The sequence below is a fragment of the Paralichthys olivaceus genome, chromosome 3 (assembly GCF_024713975.1).
Source record: "Paralichthys olivaceus isolate ysfri-2021 chromosome 3, ASM2471397v2, whole genome shotgun sequence".
Lineage (NCBI taxonomy): Eukaryota > Metazoa > Chordata > Actinopteri > Pleuronectiformes > Paralichthyidae > Paralichthys > Paralichthys olivaceus.
The window spans coordinates 4,990,999-5,012,640 of record NC_091095.1 but is presented as its reverse complement, the minus strand read 5'-3'; the positions used below and the strand labels follow the sequence as shown (position 1 = coordinate 5,012,640).

General features: G+C 45.6%; 1 protein-coding gene across 2 annotated transcripts in view; it reads left to right on the top strand.

The window, feature by feature from the left end:
* The window catches only part of syde2 (synapse defective 1, Rho GTPase, homolog 2 (C. elegans)), a 42,096-nt gene that overhangs the window by 4,195 nt on the left and 16,259 nt on the right, over positions 1 to 21,642 (top strand). For both annotated transcript variants that reach the window (XM_069521592.1, XM_069521593.1), the window contains exons 2-4: positions 6,978 to 7,270; positions 7,408 to 7,783; positions 16,458 to 17,578. In XM_069521592.1, coding sequence (XP_069377693.1) covers positions 6,978 to 7,270; positions 7,408 to 7,783; positions 16,458 to 17,578 — 1,790 coding nt within the window. The remainder of the gene's footprint in view (positions 1 to 6,977; positions 7,271 to 7,407; positions 7,784 to 16,457; positions 17,579 to 21,642) is intronic.

The window sequence follows — 21,642 nt, the reverse complement described above, 5'->3', positions numbered from 1 at the left end:
GTGTGTTGGGGGGGGGGTCGGCTGTCATGTCACCTTCCTCCCCAGTCGTTTGCTCTGGACAGCTCCATGGTAACTTGCATTTTAAAGAGACTTTAGGCTGAATATTTAGGATGCCATTCCTGTTGTTTAACTTGTTTGCGTTGTGTCACTTAATTCTTTGCCATGAATGAACAAAATGAACGGCGATTTAGTATTTATGAAGGTCAGCCCTGGGCTTCCATCTCCACTGTGGGCCTCTCAGCGCCTCACAAAGAGCCATTTAAAAGAAGGTAAAAGAAATGCCAGAAGCTTTCAAAAGCTCCAGTGGATTGCTTGTCTTGGCCTGAAAATCTTCATTGAGTTCCTGGGTCCACTCTCTATTTATGCTAATATTTGCATATTTCAGACTTTCTAAAAATAGCCCTCTTCATCCCCTGGAGTGTTGCTCTGAAATTAAACCTCACTATTAGTTCATAAGACAAGATATAGGCTTAATTAGACAGGAGCTAATTCATTTTTGTTCTGGCTTGTCCTTTAATTACAGTGTAAATTGTGTCAATTATCACCCACAGACGAGCGTGTCACTTCTCATAAATGTGTGGGTGAGAGATACTGTGCACATAAGCATGAACGTGCACGTCTCTGTATCGAGCATGCACGTTTGTAACTGCAGCTGGAGGATTTATAGTGTTGTTGTGGTGTGCTGTGGCAGAGCAGCGGCGTGCCGGCAGGCAGGATCCACGAGTCATGTTTTGGCCAGACCTGAACTGAGGAGCAGTGTGTCAGTCAAACCTAAAGTTGAGACTGAGCCATCGACACCACAAACAGAGCAGATCTCCCACTCACTCACTCCCTGCAGGCAGATATGTCTTCTCGTTTATCTGTTTCTTTCAGTCCTCTGGTTCATACTAAGAGAGATGTGCATCCTGAGTTTGCATGGCTGGAAATATTGAATGCTGCAGAAAAGAGCTGCAGTCAGGGGGAACAAATTTGTTTATGCATCTGTTACGTCCCTCGGAGGTCGAGGATATGAGGGACTAACAATTAGAAATAAACGGGGGGAAAACAAGTGACCAGCAGGAAAATCAAGTATTTTTTCTGCACAAAACTGAAGAGAGAATAAGCGAACAAAGAACAACTAAAATAATCTCCAACAAAATTCAGATTAACCAAAAGAGCCCTAACAGAAATTATTCAAAGAGTTCAAAAATACACAAAAAGCACAAACCAACTCATGCACACCACCACACAGTTCACTCGCAGCTCTGGCAACATCTGAAGCTCTGCTCAGGGTTTTATCAGCCTCTCCCTGATTCCAGAGTGGCTTCAGCTGTGCCAGTGGAGGTGCTGCAAGAGCCCACACCTGGAGGAGATGAGAGGGAGGGAGAGAGAGGGAGGGAGAGGGAGAGAGCATGAGAGAGAGAAACAAAACACTGCACGTAACAGCATCTCTGCAGAAAGAACATGTCAACTTTTTGGGAAGTAGGTTTCTTTGCTTCCTGGCAGGGGAGCGTGATACCACTGGCTGCCTGCAAAACCTACTCTGACAACCAACTGCAGAACTCTGAGCAGCTCTAAGGATTCTGGCAGATGTGTGCGAAATGCAAAGAACATGAGCTAGTCTCGCAAAACGTTCTCAGGATTTTACACACATTTTCTAGAGATTCTTGTAAAAGTTTCTGTCACGGGGCTCCGTAAGATTCAGAGTTGTTGGTAGCCAGATGTTTAGTCAGTCATCTCTACCCCTCTCATGTAATTCTCTGCAGGGAAGTGAAAATGCCTTTTCCATTTCATGTCCGACAATTCCTCGAAAAGCAAAACACACAGGTATGATGGCTATGAGGTAAAGTCAGGATTAAGGTTTCCGGGGCATTGCTCAACATTTTGTTGACATTAATTCCAGCCTCCTCAGTCACAATAGCTCGGAGTTCTGAGAATGCAGGTGTAACACAATCCTCGTCATGTCAGGACGACGTGGTGTTTGTTCTATGAATTTTACCAAACACCTTGTTACCAAGCTGCAGTCCCCCCCCCCCCCCTCACATAAACTCACATGGCTGACGGAGGAAGTACATTCATTTGTCTCGTCGGGTTTGTCTGCACCTGGACAGATTTATGGAGGACGGTAGCTCTAAAGATGGATCGGGTGATGGAGCAGAAACCTGAGGCATCAGGGTTCAGACCAGGAAGGTTTACGAGATGGATGACTCACGTGATGCTGTCTGCTCGGAGTGTGTGGCAAACACTCGCAACATGTTGGGTTGTTAAATTACTGATTAACAGTGAAACAAACTGGATTGTATTTATTAATTTCTGGAACACTTCCAGAACATTGAGGTGAGGCGTCGAGCTGCGACTTTTTTAACTGCGCATCGGCACCAGTGTCGACCCTCGTCGGTCCAAAGGCTCTGGACTCTTGTTCTCTTTCCAAGTTGACATCTTCGTCGTCATTTTGTAAATCTCCGACATCTACGGCAGAAAATGTCCTGAACAACTGACTCGGACATTTGCATTATCTTTATTTTCACAAAGAGCTGTAGGACAGAGGGGCGACTGGAAGAGCTGTAGCATTGACAAGAATTAGTTTGTCAGCTCTAGAAATTGTGATATTAGCACCGTGCTGCCATGACGCCTCAGTGGGATGCAAGTGTTGACATGTGATGCAACCCTGGATGATCTCAGCTCTGTAAAAAGTAGAAAAAGAAAAATCTACACTGAGAATCCCGATTAGCATTTGAATGAGAGGCAACAGGAATGTATGGCACACAGCGAACGATTCCCTGTGAAGAAGAGGGGCGGGGGTTGGGGGGGGGGGGGCAGAAACTCTGTATACACAACAAAGTGTTGTCTGTGTCGAGGAGAAAACGAGCTGGTGTGTGTTTTGCTCTTATTAAGAGAGAGGAGGCTTCAAGAAGGAAAAGGAATCCAGGAAACAAAAGGAAAGCCTATGGGAAAGTGGATTAAGTGTTGTTGTTGTCTTTGAGGAGAAAAAACGATTCAGTCACTCAAGAGATTTAGACACGAGTATAATTGGGTTTTTACTGTCAGGCTCACATGGCACAGGTTCATACCAGCACATTCAGGAAATCAGCGTCTTTCTTTATAAGTGTGCATTCCTCTCTGCACCTCAGACAAACCCACAACGCTCCGCCCCCGTCCACCTCCGCCTCGCTGCCATGATCCCTTCACGTTCTCACACAGACGCGCTCTGACCATCTGTTACCTCCAGGTCAGGGGTGTGAGTCCGCTCCGAGCAAACACGCATGATGACTGTCATGAAATTCTAATAGATGAGGCATCTCTTCTGCTCCGCGTTGTGTTTATAGAAACCTGATGATCTCCAGCCTCTCACGCCTGAAGAGAACTGAGTTGTTTGCTCACTTTAACTTGCCAGAAAACTTTAAGATCTCGTGACAACAACTCATTAGAGGTATAAACGAATATTTAACCTAAAAAGAATCGTCAGGTTCTTTTAAAAATCTCTCCCCTCGCTGCCGTATTGTTTTTTCTTTATTGAGATGCTGCTGTTTTTCACTTTAGAATGTTGCCCTACAGGCTGCAGGTTATTTTCACTTGACCTTTTGAATTTCATTTTTTCTGGATCTTTAAAATGTGAAAATGGCAAAACTCAATATTTCCGGTTTACTTTTAAATCAGATCAATAAATCAGATGATTTAAAAAAATAAAACAGACAGTGAAGAGGTAACGGTTCATTTTCGTTAATGGCATAAAACAAACTTAGTTTCTCCTTTTTTTAAATGTTCCACCTTCACTAAAACATTTTGGAGCATTTATAACACCTTTAGAGATGGCTCATCTTGAATAAAACTCCCTGTGAATTGTTTATAATATTATTTTGTGAGGAAGAACAAACCCAGAGGAACCACAATCTGTTTTTCATCAGCTGAATACTGCACTACGAGGATTCTACAGTCAAAGGTGTTGAAGTGCAGAAATACTGATGTGCTGAGAGCAGGAGGATCTGAAGGTTCGATATGTATCAGCAGTGAATACAGCTGAAGTTTCACTTATTAGGCAGAAGCAGTCACTTGCTGCTGCTGCTGCTGCTGGTGCTCGGGGAAGGTGCTGCTCCTGGAGGAGTGTGACACCGGCGAGGCTGTAAATCTGGAGCTGTGGTCTGGAATGCTGCTCGTGTCAGAACACGCTTCCTCCTCCAGTTATGAAAGACCCCTGGAAGAAGATGGCATGCTGACAACAACTCCACGCACAACCACCTCACCTCTGTTTAGTCTTGCGTTAGCAGAGCGCTGGCAGCAGAGAATCCCAGTTTGTCTTGGTTGTAAAAATCATTCCCCTCTCTCTTAACGAGGTTGTTCCGTAATTGATATCACACTTGTTTACATTTTAATTTAATATTAGCTTATCGTGTTCCTCCTCGTGTGATATTTGTTAATGAAACAAACTTTATAGTCTTTATGTCGTAAAATGTAGCATTTCACTTTTTATAATTTGTACTTTTCACTGAATTTACAATTAATTATATATTAATTACTAAAACAACTTAATGCAACAGTTCTGCCCCATGAAGATTACAATGTTTTAGTCCGCCAAGGTTATATTTATTTATATATGTTTTCATTGCTGATCCAGGAACGTGATCTTCAATCATTTCCTGTACAGTAACAAATCGTTTATCAGAGAATGGATATTTTGCCTTGCAGAAAACTTCTTTAGTTGTTGTCTATGTATCTGATCTCAATACATGGATTTGCAGCGTAGTGATAAAGTGTCCTCAGGTCTCAGAGCGTCCCTCTAGTTGAAACTACTTTAGAGCGATGTTGTTTCAGCTCCTTTAGGAGGGAGATGAGTTCATGTGCAGAGAAAGTTTCCCTTGCTAACTATTAATTAAATGTCGAAGAGCCTGTAGTTTTGAACACATGTTGGTCGTCAGACTCTTTGAGTGAACTTGACGATAAACAAGTTTACAAAACATGTAAAAGCTCCTGTGCATCTCTGTAAGTTTCACGTAAATATACATTTTCTTCTAGTACACAGAGTTCAGAGGGTTATGAGGAGCTGCCAGGTCAGAACAGCTGAAAACAAAACCATGACGGGTTATTACAGCCTGCAAGCTCAGGCCTACACATTAACTCAGTCAGCACGGAGGCAGAAAACATACTTTTCTCCCTCAGTCAGGAGTCGGCACATGCTAAAGCTGCTCAGCTCCGGCTCCTCAAACACAACATCAACTCCTAATCCCGGCTAATGGAAGCACGATGCTGCCTCAGGTCAAACAAACACGTTTCAGGCTGGAAACCGTGTGTAAACTAAACATAAAGAGGAAGGAAGAAATACTTCAAGATGTGTCTTTGCATCGTAGCAGTGTGGTGGTCTGAAAATGAAACGGGGCTGACAGACTGTTTGAGATTAGGGACGCCTTAAAAGTGGCCTCTGTTCGAGCCTCTGGAAGCTGGAGCTGCAGGAACGCGGAGGAACGGCGTCCCAGCAGAATCTGTTTCATTCCACTTCACACTCGTCATATTTCTCCAGCGGAATTAAGTCCAGCACTTGTTATGTTGTCATCAGTGGAACTACAAAGTTGGGTGTTTATGGGATTTTGGAGGCGGTCGATTAGTTGCTTCATGAAGTTGCCTTGTAGATCACAGGAGATCTGAGAGAGCCGCTCGTCTTTCAGGGAAAAGCAAATCCCAGCGGAGCCCTCTGCTCTCTCTGTGCCACTTTCAGGCTTTTGTCAATAAAAGCAGTGAAGCACAAAAGTACATTAGTCTCAATCTATTGAGTCGACGTTATGTAATTTGAAACCACGTGATTTTTTTAAAATGTACCTCAGATTTCTTCCGCAGCACTGCTCTGAATTAATAACACACGGGGAAAAAACCCTGTCGAGGCTCTTTCTGACTTATTCGTTCTGACAATCACACATGCTCACACTGGATGCCCCCGAGTTATATTTTTAATCCGTAAAGTGAAAATACTCCCTCATCTGTAATTTGGTGGACGCAGCCCGACGTGCATGAGGTGCATTTCCTTCAGGAAAAAGGAGAAGTTGTCATTAGAGCATGTGGAGGGGCTCGTCTGGGAGCTGCCGCCGATCAAAACAGTCTTTAACGCGAGTCTGCTGTACATGTTTGAGCAGGACCCTGCACACACACACACACACACACACACACACACACACACACACACACACACACACACACACACACACACACACACACACACACACACACACACACACACACACACAGAGGTTGTTTTTCTTTGAGCACGTTTTTCTAAAAGCAGGTCAGATGATTTCCAGAGCAGCTTTTTGATTTCTACTTTGAAAACAAAATTCTTAACACTTGAAGCTATGCAGGCGCTTTTTTTTTGTTGCCTGTGTTTGGCACATTAAGGAACAATGTCACCATCCACATTATTTGCACATGTCACCACCGGCTCTACACATTGTAAACCCCCTCTTTACACACACACACACACACACACACACACACACACACACACACACACACACACACAAACACACACACACACACACACCTCCCCCTCTCCGGTTTATTTTCACAGCTGTAACTCCAGTGGTTTCTTGCTCTTCCTTTTTTGTTTTTGCTGTGATGGAAGATATGCATCCTCTAATCTCTGGGAACATGCGGTGGATTGAAACTTCGACATTGGCCATTAAAAACTATTGGACAATGTCACGTCCAACAACACGTCCCGGTCCGATGAGATGGAGCAGAGACGTGGCAAAGGCAGAGGCGAGAATGAGAGGAGAACTCTTTAGAGCATAAAAGCATAATTTAGTGTTTCAGCACCTCTGGTTTCTTGATACAGATGTTTTCTTCAACTGGAAAAGATTCAAATTGTCTGAAACTGAGTAAAAGATTCTGTAACTGAATGCAGTTCAATACTTTTTGGGTGATGAATGATGATTGGTTGCTTTTTAGTATCATGAAGTTGTTCCGCTCACATTCTTTCTCTCTCCATCGTCCCCCCCCTCCCCCCTCCCCCCCAGCGTTCATTGAAAATGTCCAAACCCCCTTCGCAAACGGGCGCGAGGTGGCCAGAGCGGCCGATCCTTCGTCACGGAGGCAGCCGCTCACCACCATCACCGTGTCCAAGAAGCGCAACTGGCTGCAGCAGAGCTCCCTCGGGAAGAATCACTGCGCCAAGGACGAGCTGCAGGGAATGCTGGGAGCTGAGGAGGAGGGCTCCCATCAGCCTCCGCCTCCTCCCAGTCCCTCCCCAGACCACCTGAGACCCTCAGGGGGAGCCCCGCCACGGCCAGTCCGCCTACAGCTGCCTCAGGTTAGCGTCTTCGTCTTTCTGTTCACAGGGATGAGATTTATGGAGGGTAGGGTTACACAACATCCAGCATGAGGCTGTTGTTCCCCCTTTATCTCATGTTTTCCTCAAACTTCAAATTTGGCTTTATCGTTATTTAGGTCATTGTCGGTCAGGCCAAGGTGTCTCCTTACCCTCGGAGCGTGGACCCCGCCGAGGAGAACGACGCAGACGACGAGGGGGAGATCTGGTACAACCCGATCCCCGAGGACGACGAAGGGGACGCGTCTCACCGACCTTCGGTGCGGCTGCTGGTGCCCCCTCGAACGGAGCCCGAGCGGAGGCCCAGCAGGGGAGGGGAAGTGGGCCACGGAGGAAGCGGCATGCCGGAAGTTCTCGGTGAAGGCGTCGGTGGCAGCTCGGGAGATGGGAGTCAGGGGAATGCTGTACATTCCACAGAGGCTCTACATCTGCACAGACAGATGCTCGCGTGCAAACCTCAGGAGGAGGGGGGGCCTTCCAGCAGCAGAGTCACAGGTGAAGTAAAAAAAAGAAAGCCACCCACACCTTCTCTCATTCTTACTTTCCATCTTCCTTTTTTCAGGCAGTTGCTCGAGGACCAATTTGTTGTTCATTTAGTTTCCCAGCCTGTGTCTCAGGGCAGAGTTCGGCGGCTGTGCGCACCTTAATTTCAGCTAATGTTGAAACGTTCCCAATTAAAAGATAAACAGACGTATTCAGCTGTAACTCTTCCCTGGTTCACTATCGCTCTAATCACATAAACGTTATATAAAGTACTCGGGACCGAAAATAGAGTTTTACTGGGATTCCTCCACAATCTCAGAGAAATGAACTGTAGCTGAGTTCTTTCTTGTGCTGTTGTGTTTGATCAGTGTAGACAGGAGCTGTAGCGCTCTAATCATATCACTCCATATCAGTGTCCCTCATTAGTTAAACTCAGACAGACATTAGCCAGGAGGAATTCAGCGTTGGCATTCCTGAGAGGAAAGAATATCCATTTACGTGTGAGTGCAGGTCACACAGAGGGCTGCAAACCTCGTCAACTGGTGGTTGTTAGAGATTTTCACTTCACAGTTGAATACGTGTCTCTGCAGTTTGTACAGACGCACACACAAGAAACAGATTTAAACATGTGAATGGATTTAGATGCTCTCTGCACTTTTATGCATGTGTGTGTGTGTGTGTGTGTGTGTGTGTGTGTGTTGCCAACTCTGTTCTACAGCGGCAGCGTAATGATGACAGCCAGCGCGCGGCTCCCTGTCTCTTAATAAGCTCGCTCTGTCTTTCCTAACTTCCGACTTTTTGTTCTCTCTGATGTGGCAACATGGTAGTTTGAATCAAGTGGCACATCTTGAGCTGAGCCTATAATTACAACTGTTGACAACACTTCTGTGGCACGCAACAGCCATTTCTTGTCGTTTGAGCACAAAGCAGAATAGTGAATAGTCGGGGGTGCGCTCGGTGTAATCTAATACCTGAGCTTTAGTGTTCGCTGCTGCGGATTTACTGCAGGGATGAAGCCTGGAGATGAGCTCGGGAATACGTTTTTTCGGGGGGTTTGAAAAATTGAAGGGATTGAGATGTGGTGTTGGAAATGAAGGAAAATGCTTGTGGCTGCAGTTTGTCCTGTTTTGAATCAGCAACCTCTTTGTTTATCTTGGGTGGAAAGTCTTAACTCCTCGAGGTGTTGCATAATCTCACAAAAACTAATCTGCCCTTGACAAGGACGCAGGGTTTAATTGGCGGCCCGATAAACTCCCTGATCCTCATTGACTGGCTTCGAACCGCTCGCTGACATGACGTGTGACTCAGCGAATCTCTCCGTCATGAGAAACTTTCCTTGTGGGATTAGGATTAAACCGGTCCTGAATGAGTCTCAGTGTACCGGCCCAGGAAGAGCGCCGATCACGGCACAGAGAGCTAATTGAATTCAGGCTATTTCTGCCTGCCGATGAAATGTGTCGTCGGGTGTCTCTTGGTGCTGGGTGAGCAGATGAGTGGACACATTTGAAGACTGGAGCTCTCAGAAGTTTTAACGGAGAAGAAAACTTGTTCTCAGCTTGTTTAGAGGAGACACACGATGGTTTTTCAGTTTTCTTCCTCTGGTGTGTTCCACAGGTTATTCTGTAAATGTAAAACACTGAGACTCCTTAAACATCAGGAGTAAAACCAAGTGTTTCAGACAGAGGCTGAATAGAGGAGCTGCAGCTCCTGTAAACAGTTGGCATGTAAACCTTTTCAAATTAAGATGATGAAGCTAAATAAGAGCGTAATTTATCTCCTTTAATGTTCAGTTGGCAGTTTCCCTTTGTTTTCCGTTAACTTCCGTTCAATCACTTGTGTTTCGTTTACATCCTGAGATTAGACTCAGTAGCAGGTCTGTGATAGTGTGAGTTCACTGGTGCTCGGACTGAAGCTGTGAAAGTGGAAGTCACGGTCGTTTTCCCTCCCGCTCCGGAACTGCCTCCCTCTCTGCTGCCTGTTGACTTTGTGACTGATTCCTGTGGGTTTGGCAACGACATCGTCCCACACTTCACTTCAACAAAAAAAAACATCAAGGCCGGCTGCGTGTCATCAAAGAGGAAACATTATTGTGTGTGTGTGTGTGTGTGTGTGTGTGTGTGTTGTGGGTTTCAGTGGGCTCTTTGTGTTTAAATCAAAAGGAATGGCAGACAGGTTTACCATCGCCTCAGCGTTTTCCTCTATCTTTAGCCTCCTCTAGCTACTAGTGTGTGTGTGTGTGTGTGTTTGTGTGTGTGTGTTTGTGTGTGTGTGTGTTTGTGTGTGTGTGTGTGTGTGTGTGTGTGTGTGTGTGTGTGTGTGTGTGTGTGTGTGTGTGTGTGTGTGTGTGTGTGTGTGTTGTGGCTGCTGCAAACACAGTTTGTGTTAGCTGCAGAATGACACTGCACTCCTCCTCCTCCTCCTCCTCCTCCTCTCTGAGCTGGTTGCAGTGTTGGGGGATGGTGGGCAGGAGTGATAAGGACAACAGCTCTCTGTGGGCAGCTCTGCTCTGCCGTCAGTGTCAAACTGGGGCTGTTCAGGGGACATTTAATGAGTTAAACAAACTTCCTTTCACTCATTCTGTTTGTTTTCATTGTATTTATCAGATACATTGAACTATGGTGTCATATACTCTGAACACCAGCTGAAATATGAGCTGTTCACTCAGCCCACTGTCGAATCAGTTCCTCTGAGTTTTAACAAGTGGAAGGAAAATCAGTGAAATAGCTCATTGTTGTAAATGCATCTTATTTGGTTGAAGAATACTTAAAACAAAGTCGGGTGCTGTTGAATGTAAATGTGAAGATTGAATATTAAAGTACAGTTGATATGTTGTAAATATCACATAATGAGGAACCTCACCACTTTTTTCTGGGGAAAGCACCAACGCCTCTGAGTGAATAACGAACTTTGAGAAAGTCTTCAATGTGCAGCGACACATTTCTGTGTCTGCTGCCTCACGATTCCCATCTGCACACAGACTCCACTTTATCTGCGAGGCCAGAAATTCGACAGGCCTCTCGTTGATTGAGCTCGAGTGAATTAATGAAGCGGTGCAGATGTAGATGACTCTCTGTGGCCATAGTTTCCCTCTTACGACTGGCTGCTTCTTTTTCCCTCACCGGATGCACTCCAGACTCCTCATGCGCTGCCTATTGACTCGACTTATTGTCCATCTGAATGCTCTATTTGTATGGAGAATAATGATTGATGGACTTTGGGGGTGGTGAGCAGCGGTGCGCTCCCGATCTCTTGTTCCCTTCAGCGTCTGTTCGGGGAATCTTGAGTTGGCCGGCGCTCAGAACAGGATCCGAGCTATTTCTGGGGGTTGTTTTGGTCGGGCTGGCTGCCGCGTTTAAGAGCTGGCCCCCGGCTGCTAAAGTTACTTGAGAGTTCAAGCCTCCGAGTTCAAACCTGGAATCTAATCTAGGCTGACGATTGCACGGTTAGGTCCGGAGGAAGTCAACAGCTCGGAGGAGGAACATTGTGAGAAGAGCTCTTCAGGCCTCGTAGCACTCTCTCTCTCTCTCCGGTCTGTTCTTCGCTTCATCACCAGAGCAGCTGGAGGAACTGTAATTCTATCTGGTTTAACACTTTAACAGATTCTACAGGAAGAGAAGGTCATGACTCTCGTTGTGTAGTTCAGTTGGTGGAGCGTTCTGCTGACCAAGTGTTTGATGAGAAGTGTTTAGGCCTGCAGGTGGAAATCGAACACGGTGAATGATGAAACGTGTCCAGCTGTTCAATACGACCTCCAGCTTCATCCAGACTCTGTGTGTTTCAGTCTCGCTGGTGATTATTAAAAACAACCCACTTTTCCCAACTTGTAAAACCTTTGATTTTTTTTTCTTCCACAAATTTCCAATGAACAATGTTAACGACCAGTTGATCAATCAACAGATCCAGATGTATTTATATATCCTAATAGTAACTATGCCTAATGTCGTCTAATTTTTCAATTCATTCACTCATTTGCAATAAGGAAGCAATTTAACTTGGCAGAGCTGCTGTGTGAAATCACATCATCAAATTAGGATCAAATTTCCAGTAGTCGTTTAGTGCCGAACAGTTTTTTTTTAGATAAAAATAAGTTATTTGTCAACACATCATTAATTTCCCATCAGTGCCTTCATGTTGTTTGGACGGCGGTGGCTCGAGGAGGCCGGGGGGGTAACTGTCCAGAATTAGCAGCCGCTCTTGTCGGTTGAGTTGCAGCAGAGCAGGAATGCCTCCAGCAGTAGGCGAGTTAAGACTACATGAGGGCAGCGTTGGCAGGGGGCCATGTTGTGCTAGTGAGAGGGCCTGCATGCTTGGATATATTAGCAGGGGTTTTGTAACCATTGTAATGAAACGGCCCCTGAAAGGCCTTCCACTGTGGACTGATTTAGAGCCGACAGCAGAGGAAGCAGCGCAGAGCCGGGGCCTCGGTCACCGAGCGAAGAAACCACGGCACAAGTATGCCATTCACACGTTTATTTACCCTCCCCTTGTTTGTCAGCACACTCTGGACCTTTCTGTTTTTACACTGGGAGCACGTGGAAGCACGTCTGGCCGACATGCTTCCACGGACACACCCACACACTCGAGTGAGCGGTGGTTTGACACCGGGAATCAGCAGATTATTGACAGTGTCTATCAACGACTTTCTCACAAACAAACACACAAATACACATCGTCACATATTTGTCGGCCAAGCACCAACTTTTTTTTGTATAATTATATTATCCAAAATATATATATGTATAATAAGTCGACCACCACCATTATTATTTATTTCATTTATTTGTTGTAAAAATCAGCCAAATTAAATAGTGAGTCCGTAACAATGACAAACACACACATACACACACACTCTCACACACTCACACACACACTCTCTCTCGTCCTGCACCTGTCTGGTGCCAGCATTGTGATAAACCCTCCTCATAAATTCCTGACCTTTGTTAAGAGGTGTCAGTGGCCGGATGCCTGAGGAGGGCCACAGGGTCAGAGAGGGCATGTGTGTGTGTGTTTGTCTTTATGTTTGCATATTTACATGCACTCTCTCTTTGCGCTACAGTAATATGCCGAGTGCATGTGCATGTTAAAGTGTTTGGGGGTTGGACACAGTCGCTCAGCTCAGGTGTCACCCAGAGGAATGTGGACCTTTTGCCCTTTGACCCTGGAACATGGCCCTGGAGGGTTGGGTGTCAAACCATCGCCCCTGAACCTCAGCTAGTGAGGTGTCACGTTACTCTCATGGCTGCTGCCACAAGGCCAAAGGCTGTAGAAGACACTGCTGCGTGTGTGTGTGTGTTTGAAGCCACAGTCATTAACAATGCAACAGTCATTAACTTTGTCAGAAGCTGGTGGACGTTGCCCCAGTTCATGTGGATTTTCAAAGAAATGAAACTCTGGTGGAAGTTGTTTGGATTCTCACAGTTGAAGGATTTTACAGTTTGTGTTTGAGGGTAAGAGAAGTAAACAGGCATCAATATGGGTTGTTCTTATTTATTCATATTGATAAAAAGGAGACTGTATTTGTATTATTGTGATTTTTCATGTTGTCAGATTTTGCATTTTGGTTAAAATTAAAAATGTTCCTATTATATAAACATGTTAGAGTTAGAACTGACTGTTGAACCTTTGTGAAGTAACATCAAGTATTAAGAAGTGTGAAGAACCAAAATTTGGTATCCAATTATCGGTCATACACTTATCATATTTACTTGCTGAGATGTTCCCTCATCAGGAGTCTAATTACTGTAAATAAACACAACAGCTCATACCACCACCAAGTCCGAACAATCCTACACATGATTGTCTTGAAGAAATGATCTGATTGATGATCTATTTGTCATCAAACAAAATCCGAGGCAGTGGAAAATCTTTTGCAGAGGTAGAAAAAACATTGGTGGCAACAACGGCATCTTCTATCCGACCACATCCAGACTCACTTAATGTGACGCATTTTACAGCATGTGCACCAAAGACTGTTCAGTAGATGTCTATCAAATATTCAACACATTCCAGAGCAGTTTGTTTTGTAGATACTCTTCAGAGAGCTTCAGGTTATATAAGAATAAAGAGTTGAACTGTGTTTCCTCTACAAGTGATTTCTCTGTTTTCAGACCCGAGCAGCACCTCCCTGTTTACCCGACCCCTCCCCAGATGTTGTTCGGTTGAATTTGCACCTCCAGTGCACCTCCGCCCCTCTTCTCAGAGCGCCTCTGTGTCTATTATTGGCAGGAAGCTGTGACAGGGAAAGTTATTCAGCTACGAGGGGAAAAAAAGGAGGCTAAACATGGTTTTGGTTTGGAATGTGAGAGAACAGCCGTGTTCATTTGTACATTCAGCAGCCGGCTTGCCAGCCTTCCAGTCGCCCATCCAGACCTCTGAGAGCCTGGACAAGGGGTGCCTTTGTCCCCCATCTGCAGGCTACACCCTGCCCTGCTCCTGCCCCCCATCTTTCCCTTCTCTCCATCCTCGGCCTCCCTCCCTTTTCACTCGCAGACCCTCGTCCCAGAATAGCACAGCAGGTCCCTTCTGAAAATAGAGCTGGTGATGTTGGCAGGGTCGTGCTCTCCCTCGCTCTTCTCTCTATCTCTCTGTCATAATCTTTTCTGAGATTTATTCAGAGAAAGTAATTAGCCAGTTAAAACAATAAGTGCATTTTCATTTGAAGTGCGGATCCAAGTAAAAATTTACATCACAATAAAATTATTGAGTGTCTTAATATCGCTTCAGCCCCTCGACTCTGTGTCTTGTGTAATATCTAGGCCAGGTCTGGAAGCACTCACGCAACAGATCTTCAGAAGTTAAATTCTTGCCACTAAGTCATGTGGTCGAGCCTTAATCTCCCATTAACTCACGCAGTGAAGTATTACCAATAAAGATTATAAAGCACAGGTTAGCCACAGAGGAAATCTTATTAAAAGAGCCCTGAATGTTTTTCTGTTTGAGAGAGGCCCACGCCTCCTGTTGGGAGAATAGCAGGATGCCCAGAATTTGACAAATTCCATGTACATCACTCAAATCGAGGCTGGCAGATTTTTTTCAACCTAGAAAATGACTGAAAGGATTTCGTCTAGTCGAGTGATGGGGCTCTTTAACAGTGTAGTAGATGTGATTCTGTGAAGTGCATGTTTGTGCTGCTGCAGGGACTGGACAGTAACAATGTGCAAGGTGCATTGTTATCTGTTGTTATTGTCAGTGATATGACTGTGGACATACAGGCTGCACAGATAAGAAACAGTTCAGACAATAATTCACTGGCTCTAATTTGTATTTTTATACGAACAATGGATCAGTTTGCCTCTGAAAACAGTTTTGAGAACCATTATTCAATGCAACGGTTGTTTTGGTGTCTTTCAGCTCATTGTTTTGGTTTTGTTGCCCTCAGCTTTACTCTTTGGATTCACTCACTGTTCTCATCAGAGTCATTTCCAGTTGTTTTAACTCACAGACTACGCGTCTCCACTTCCTCCCACTATCCACAAAGAAGGACAAAATGTCCTGGATTCAAACGCTGCCTGAGAGTCGTGTGCCGACGGTTTCTTTAACCGGGTTCATGCACTCCCGGTCCTAAAGAAGTAAAGCTAATGCACCCACAACAAAGAGCGGGACAACTTTATCTGTCAACAATACACCTGGTGTTCTATTGGTGGATGAACTTTGTCCGAGCAGCTAAACATCTGAGTGCAAGCGCGCAGCCTGAGCGCAAGCAGAGCAAATCTAAGCACAAGCAGGGGATATTTGAGAGCAGGGTTTTGAGTTTGGCAAAAATCTGGACATAAAATCAATAAGAGCCACCAGGGGGTGATAGAGATGGTTTGGCATCATTGTTGGGGAACTGTCATATCATCCATCTTCATATAAAGTCTATGCTCAACAAACTCTGTATGCTACCTGTCCATTGCTAACTGCAGATCATAGTGGAGCTCAAGCAGCTAAAAACCAAACATTTACCTCAGTAGAAGACGGAGACCAAAACTCAGCTAACTAAACGTTGGACTTAATGTTTTCCTGCTTTCCATCAACACCGCTCTAAACAAATGTCAGCGTTGCTCCGTGGCGAACAGATTGGCCTAAACCACTTCATGAAGTGATAATATGTCATGTCAGTGTGGCTGCCACTTCACTACAGTAGACTAAACATGTTCTAGACCCTGAAATTTCACGGTGTAGACGTCTAGTTGGGCGAGAGCTGCCTTCAAGGTCCAGCCCATCCTGAATAATCACTGAGTTAAGTTTAATGTCTCCACCCACACGTTTCCCATCGTCTTTACTGAAGCTGCAGCTAATGACGTTCCTCTAAAATCTGAATAAAGTTCATTCAAGGCCTCGTAGAAACTTCTTGGTGATTGAATATTTTGTTTCTGTTTCTTAAAACCATCAATTAGACAAATGACTGTCTAGGCTTACATCTATAGACTGTAACTTTATTATATAGTGCTGAAATGTTTATGTGAAGCTCAGTGTTAAATCTGTCAGAGGATTTCTGGGTTGCATTTAAATCTAATCGCTTGATGTGCTGCGGAGGTGTAGTGCTTTTCTAAGAGACTGTTAGTTATGGCTTTTTGGTTTTTCAGTCTTTTTTCTCCTTTGTATCTTCTGAACAGTTGCTGAAACCAAGTGTCGGAGAAAATTCAAAACACGTCGGCCTCCCCTTTTAACCAAGCTTTCTCTCGCTTTGTTATTTCCTCTGCAGATGGAGCCGAGCTGCCCAACGCCGTCGGCTTCTCGCCTCCCTCCAGCCCAAACCCGACCAAGAAGAGCAGCTCCATCAACTGGTCCTTCCCAGACAAGATCAAGTCCCCGCGCACCGTCAGGAAGATCTCCATGAGGATGAAGAAGCTCCCGGAGCTGAGCCGCAAACTCAGCGTCAAGGGGACACCGAGCAGCAGCAACAACGGCAGCAGTCAGCTGGAGCCTCGAGCCCATTCCCCCAGAAACAACTCAGAGGCTGTCTCCCAAACTTCAGGCCCTCCGCGGTTGGCGGCGTCTGGCGGTGGGCAGGCTAGCCGTAACGTGATTTCGCGCTACCACCTGGACAGCAGTGTGTCCATGCAGCACAGCTTCAGCAAGAAGAAAAGCAACGGCAGCTCGAAGTCCGCCAGTAAAGGTGGTTACCTCAGTGATGGTGACTCACCGGAGCTGGTGGCCAAATCTGGGAAGCACAGCACCTCGGAGGGGAAGGGAGGGAAAGGCAAGGAGGTGGAAGGAGGCGGAAGCTCGAAACTCAACGGCACCGAGCTGGACATCGATGCTTTCAGACATTACAGCTTCACAGAGCAGCCCAAGTGCAGCCAATACATCTCTGGACTCATGAGTCTGCACTTTTACGGTGCCGAGGACCTCAAACCTCCACGCATCGACTCTCGAGACGTCTACTGCGCCATCCAAGTGGACTCGGTCAACAAAGCCCGAACCGCTCTCCTCACGTGTCGCACTTCCTTCCTGGATATGGACCACACGTTCAACATTGAGCTGGAGAACGCCCAGCACCTGAAGCTGGTGGTTTTCAGCTGGGAGCCCACGCCGAGACGAAACCGCGTCTGCTGCCACGGCACGGTGGTGCTGCCCGCGCTCTTCCGGGTGACGCGGTCCCACCAGCTGGCGGTGAAGCTGGAGCCGCGGGGGCTGATCTACGTCAAGCTGAGCCTGATGGAGCAGTGGCAGAACTCTCTGGACGGACGGCTGGGTGGAGACAGGGAGCCCCAGGTGTTTGGAGTGGAGGTGTGGCGGGTGGTGGAGAGGGAGAACACGGGACTGATGGTACCGCTGCTGATAAACAAGTGCATCAACGAGATAGAGAAGAGAGGCTGCCAGGTGAGTTCAATGTGTTTCAACTCTCCTGCAACTAACAAGTCAACCAAGTGAATCTGATTAACGCTGCAGCTTTTATCACCTCCACCAAGGAGGTTATGTTTTCATTGTTTGTTTGTTGTGAGCAGGATTACGCAAAATCCACTGAACCAATTTTATTTTATGGAAAGTATGGATGAAAACCACTCTAATCCTGTTGTGTAAATAAAAAATAGAAGTGGGTTCATTTGAAGAAAAGGCTGCGGGACATTTTCTATAATGCATTTTTGCATGAGAGTGAAAGAAAAGCAGAGAGAAGTAATCCTACATCCAGAGCATCCTTTCAGCTTTGTGTTGTGTGTGTTCACCCTGCAGCCAGTAACGACGCCGGGCGACCGGCATGAGCAGAAAAGATACAGGAGACGTTAGGTACGAGCTCCGCTGCATGGTGATGTCACTGAGCTCTCCTGAGGGCAACTCGCTCTTTTATCCAAAGAGGAGAAAGACTCCGGATTGACAGACTGTTATTGTGGCGATGTGGGAGTAAATCATGTGATCGTCCACTCCCCCGCCCCCCCTTCTGTGTTTTATGTCCTCTTTGAAGAACATAAGAAAAAGAGGCAGTGGCGTTCCGTCCTAATTAGATCTGAGACAGCGGCAGTAAAAGTGTCTGGACACTGCTCCTGACTGATGGGGGGGGGTACATGCCAGGGGCAGTGGGGGCCTGGGGCAAAACATTAGACCTCTCCAAAGCAGCCTGTCTGTCAAATTAGACCCCGCCCTCACTTCAAGAACCAAAAGTTAATGATTAAAAAGTAGATTTTCTGTTCAGCAGCAATTTGATAAATCAACCAAACATGTCAACACCACATTTAGTTTTCATTCTTCAATGTGAGAACCAAACTGAGAAAAGGGATCTTTAAGGTTTATGTATATTCAATTTTCGCTTTTAGGGTTTTTCAAAAAGTTGACCCTCTGTTGTGAAACCGCTTCACGTTGTGTTGTGTCATATTTGTGCTCCAGTGCATCGTGTGCATACACGTGCTGGATCTTCCCAGAAGTCCTGTTGTCGGTACTGTCGCTCTGAGGGGAATCTGTATGAGATGTATTGCGGTCAAGTTCACCTCTGTGACCTCCTCATGCTGGAGCTGAAGCCTTCACTGAAACTCCATCACTCTCACTCGCTTCTCTCAGGTTTCCTCTGTTTCTAACTCGCTCCGCTCTGTGCTGCTCATATTATGACTCCCGTCTGTTTCTGTCTCTCCTCATCTGCCTCTTTTGTCTCTGTCTCCGTTTTTTTCTCTCCATTCAGTCTGACACTTTTGTCTCGTGTCCCTCGCAGTGTTTTTCGTCTAATCACCCCCGCCCCTTCTTTAATTACACAGAGGGTATCAGGGTATCAGTCAGAGATCAAGTGTAAGTGCTCCCCCCAGGTTTCTGGCAGGCAGGGGTTAGGACGGGGTTTGACACCAGATCTCAGAGGAATGCTCGGGTCGTGTCACCGAAGCACGAACAGCCAGACGTGTAGCCGTGCGCTTCACAAATGATTATGTGGATCTTTAATGGAGTCTCCCTTTCAGAGTCTCGGAGAATTACGTGTCCTCGGGGCTTCCTCTGGCTTTTATGACGCAGGAGGATTGTGGGTGTTTTGAAAGGACTGCAGAGACGGGAGTTTTGTTGGGGAGCCCATTAAAGGAGAAGTAACCTACATGCACGACAGGGAAAGAGGAACACGGTTATGAACAGATAAACAGCAGCATCATTTTAGACAGAACCAAAATCCTGACAGAAGATATATATTTTGTTTATGCAAATATGTATAAACGTAGTTATTATTTTCTACTCTCGGGGGTTTACATAACGTAAATGTTCAATAAGGGCTTTCTTCAAACATGTCGACAGCGATATTAAACATCTGTGTTTTATCTCTCAACATCTGTAAATATAAAGAGAAACAAATGCTGTTTTTATTAATTTTGTGTTTGAACTTGGAAAAAAATGGATGTTTGAAGATGACATCTGCATTTAATTCTCATATTCTGATAATTTATAGACAACATAAGAAAAGATTCATTGAAAAAATAATAAGCTGATCAGATGATGGTAATAACGATCAGGTGTAGCCCAGCTTTGGCTCTGCACACGTCTCCTCTCCTGTTACTCTGTATGTGTGTACAGATGTGAGAAATCCTTGCACCGGGAGACGAGAAATGTCTGCACGCCATTTCTTGTCTTCTGGTTTTCGTCGCCTCTTCCCAGAAGCTTGTGTTTGGACGTACGTGCGTTTGTATTCCTTTCGTTGCGTCGTGCCAGAAAAGGTGTTTTGTTATTGTTTTCAAGGTGAGAACAGATAATGATTTTACTGCCGGTGCCTGATAGAAATGTGACTCATGTTTATGGAGAGTAAATGACTTTGTTGACGGGGATTAAAGCAGCAAAATGCACTTTTGTTTCCTTCCTTTATTCTCATTTAGTTTTAATAAAGTTAAAAAGCCGATTTGATCACGGGCTCGGTTGAATGAGCCTCCTGCACTTCGAGGGGCCTGGTTTTGTGGTCATTGTGTCAGCCTCACTCCACATGCAGGTCTCTGCCGGTGCTGCTTGTTGTGTTGCCCGGCAGCCGAGGTGCACGAGTGCGAGCCCTCTTTTTGCTAACAGCTGTTCCTCGCCTGCACTCGGGCTCTCCCCCCATAGGGACTCTCTCTTTTTTTTCTGAATGGACTTGTTGTTCATTGTGCCCAGTGACTTGTGTTTACTCTCACACAAAGCCAAATCCCGGCCTAATCTGTCCTCCGCTCTGCCTCTCGTGTGAGGCTCAGAAAACGCTGCTCGACTGGACGAGCAGAGCTCACAAATAGTTGCTCCGGTGGGACGGGGAGACGTTAGCCGTGCTCCTACGCTGGAGCCCGGAAAGGCCAGCAGGGCGTGTGTGCGTGTGTGAGTGTATGTTTGTGTGGATTCTGGACTCAACCCGCTATTCACAGCCCACTGACTTAACACGTTACCGGGGCAACCACACCAGTTGGTCTGCTATGCCACATACCAGACAGACACATGTAGGAGAAATTATGGTATGTCTGTAGCCAGGCCTAATCCCAACATAACAAAGAGACCACTGGTGCCGAGTTTCAACTATCAAATGTCAACGTCTTGAGGAAATTGCTTCAGAGTTCCTTCAGGTCACACTCCGGAGTTCCTGCGCGAAGAAACATAAATGTTTTATAGCCGAGTGTTTTCATTTTTAATGCGGAGCTGTCTGCCCGGCTTTTAGAGCAGCGCACTGTTTATCTTTTCAGTCATAAGGACGTGACACTTTTATTACACCTCAGAGCGAAAGCCTGGTGTGACCCAGAGCACGTTTTCATTTTCAAACGAGCCAAGTGATGAAACCGTGTCCTCAGAAGTGTTGAGTATTACGCCACTGGCGGCTTTTTCTGGAACAAAGTTTAAAGTTTTGAACGTGAGACGATAACTCTTGATAGATGAAATGAGAAAATTGTTGTTTTTTCCATTTAAAGGTTGAATTCATAAGCAGTAAAACACATTCACCACCTCAGTGAGAAACAGGGTTTCAGCTCTCACTGCGTTAAAGAAAATTGAACTGCTCCAAAATTGTTAGAATTTCATGGCGATTGCTTCAGTGGGTTTTTAGTAATCCTGCAGACAGACAGACAGATGGTGCTGATATTATAACCTCCTTGGTGGAGGTAAATATCTGACGGTGTCACTTCACTGATCCGGGGTCTTTTTTTAACCAGTGCTGCTTTTATCATCATCTCGTAACGGTCAGATGTATAGATTTCATTTTTGCAGGTTTTATGTTCAGGAAGAGTTTTATTCAAATGAACATGTTGAAACTTCTGTCTGTCTCTGCTGAGAGGAGGCAGCTGGTGGTCAGTCAATTCAAGACAATTTTGACTTTATCCAGTTTGTTTCAGTGGTTTGCAATAAAAGATACCGGACAGGGAGCTGCTGCTGCTCGCCAATGATGCCGGCTTCTTTTATTTGTGACTTTTGAGTCATGAGTCAGTCTCCACAGGGATTTCGAGGCTTGTGTTAGCCAGGATCTGTGTCACACTGGGTGTCCT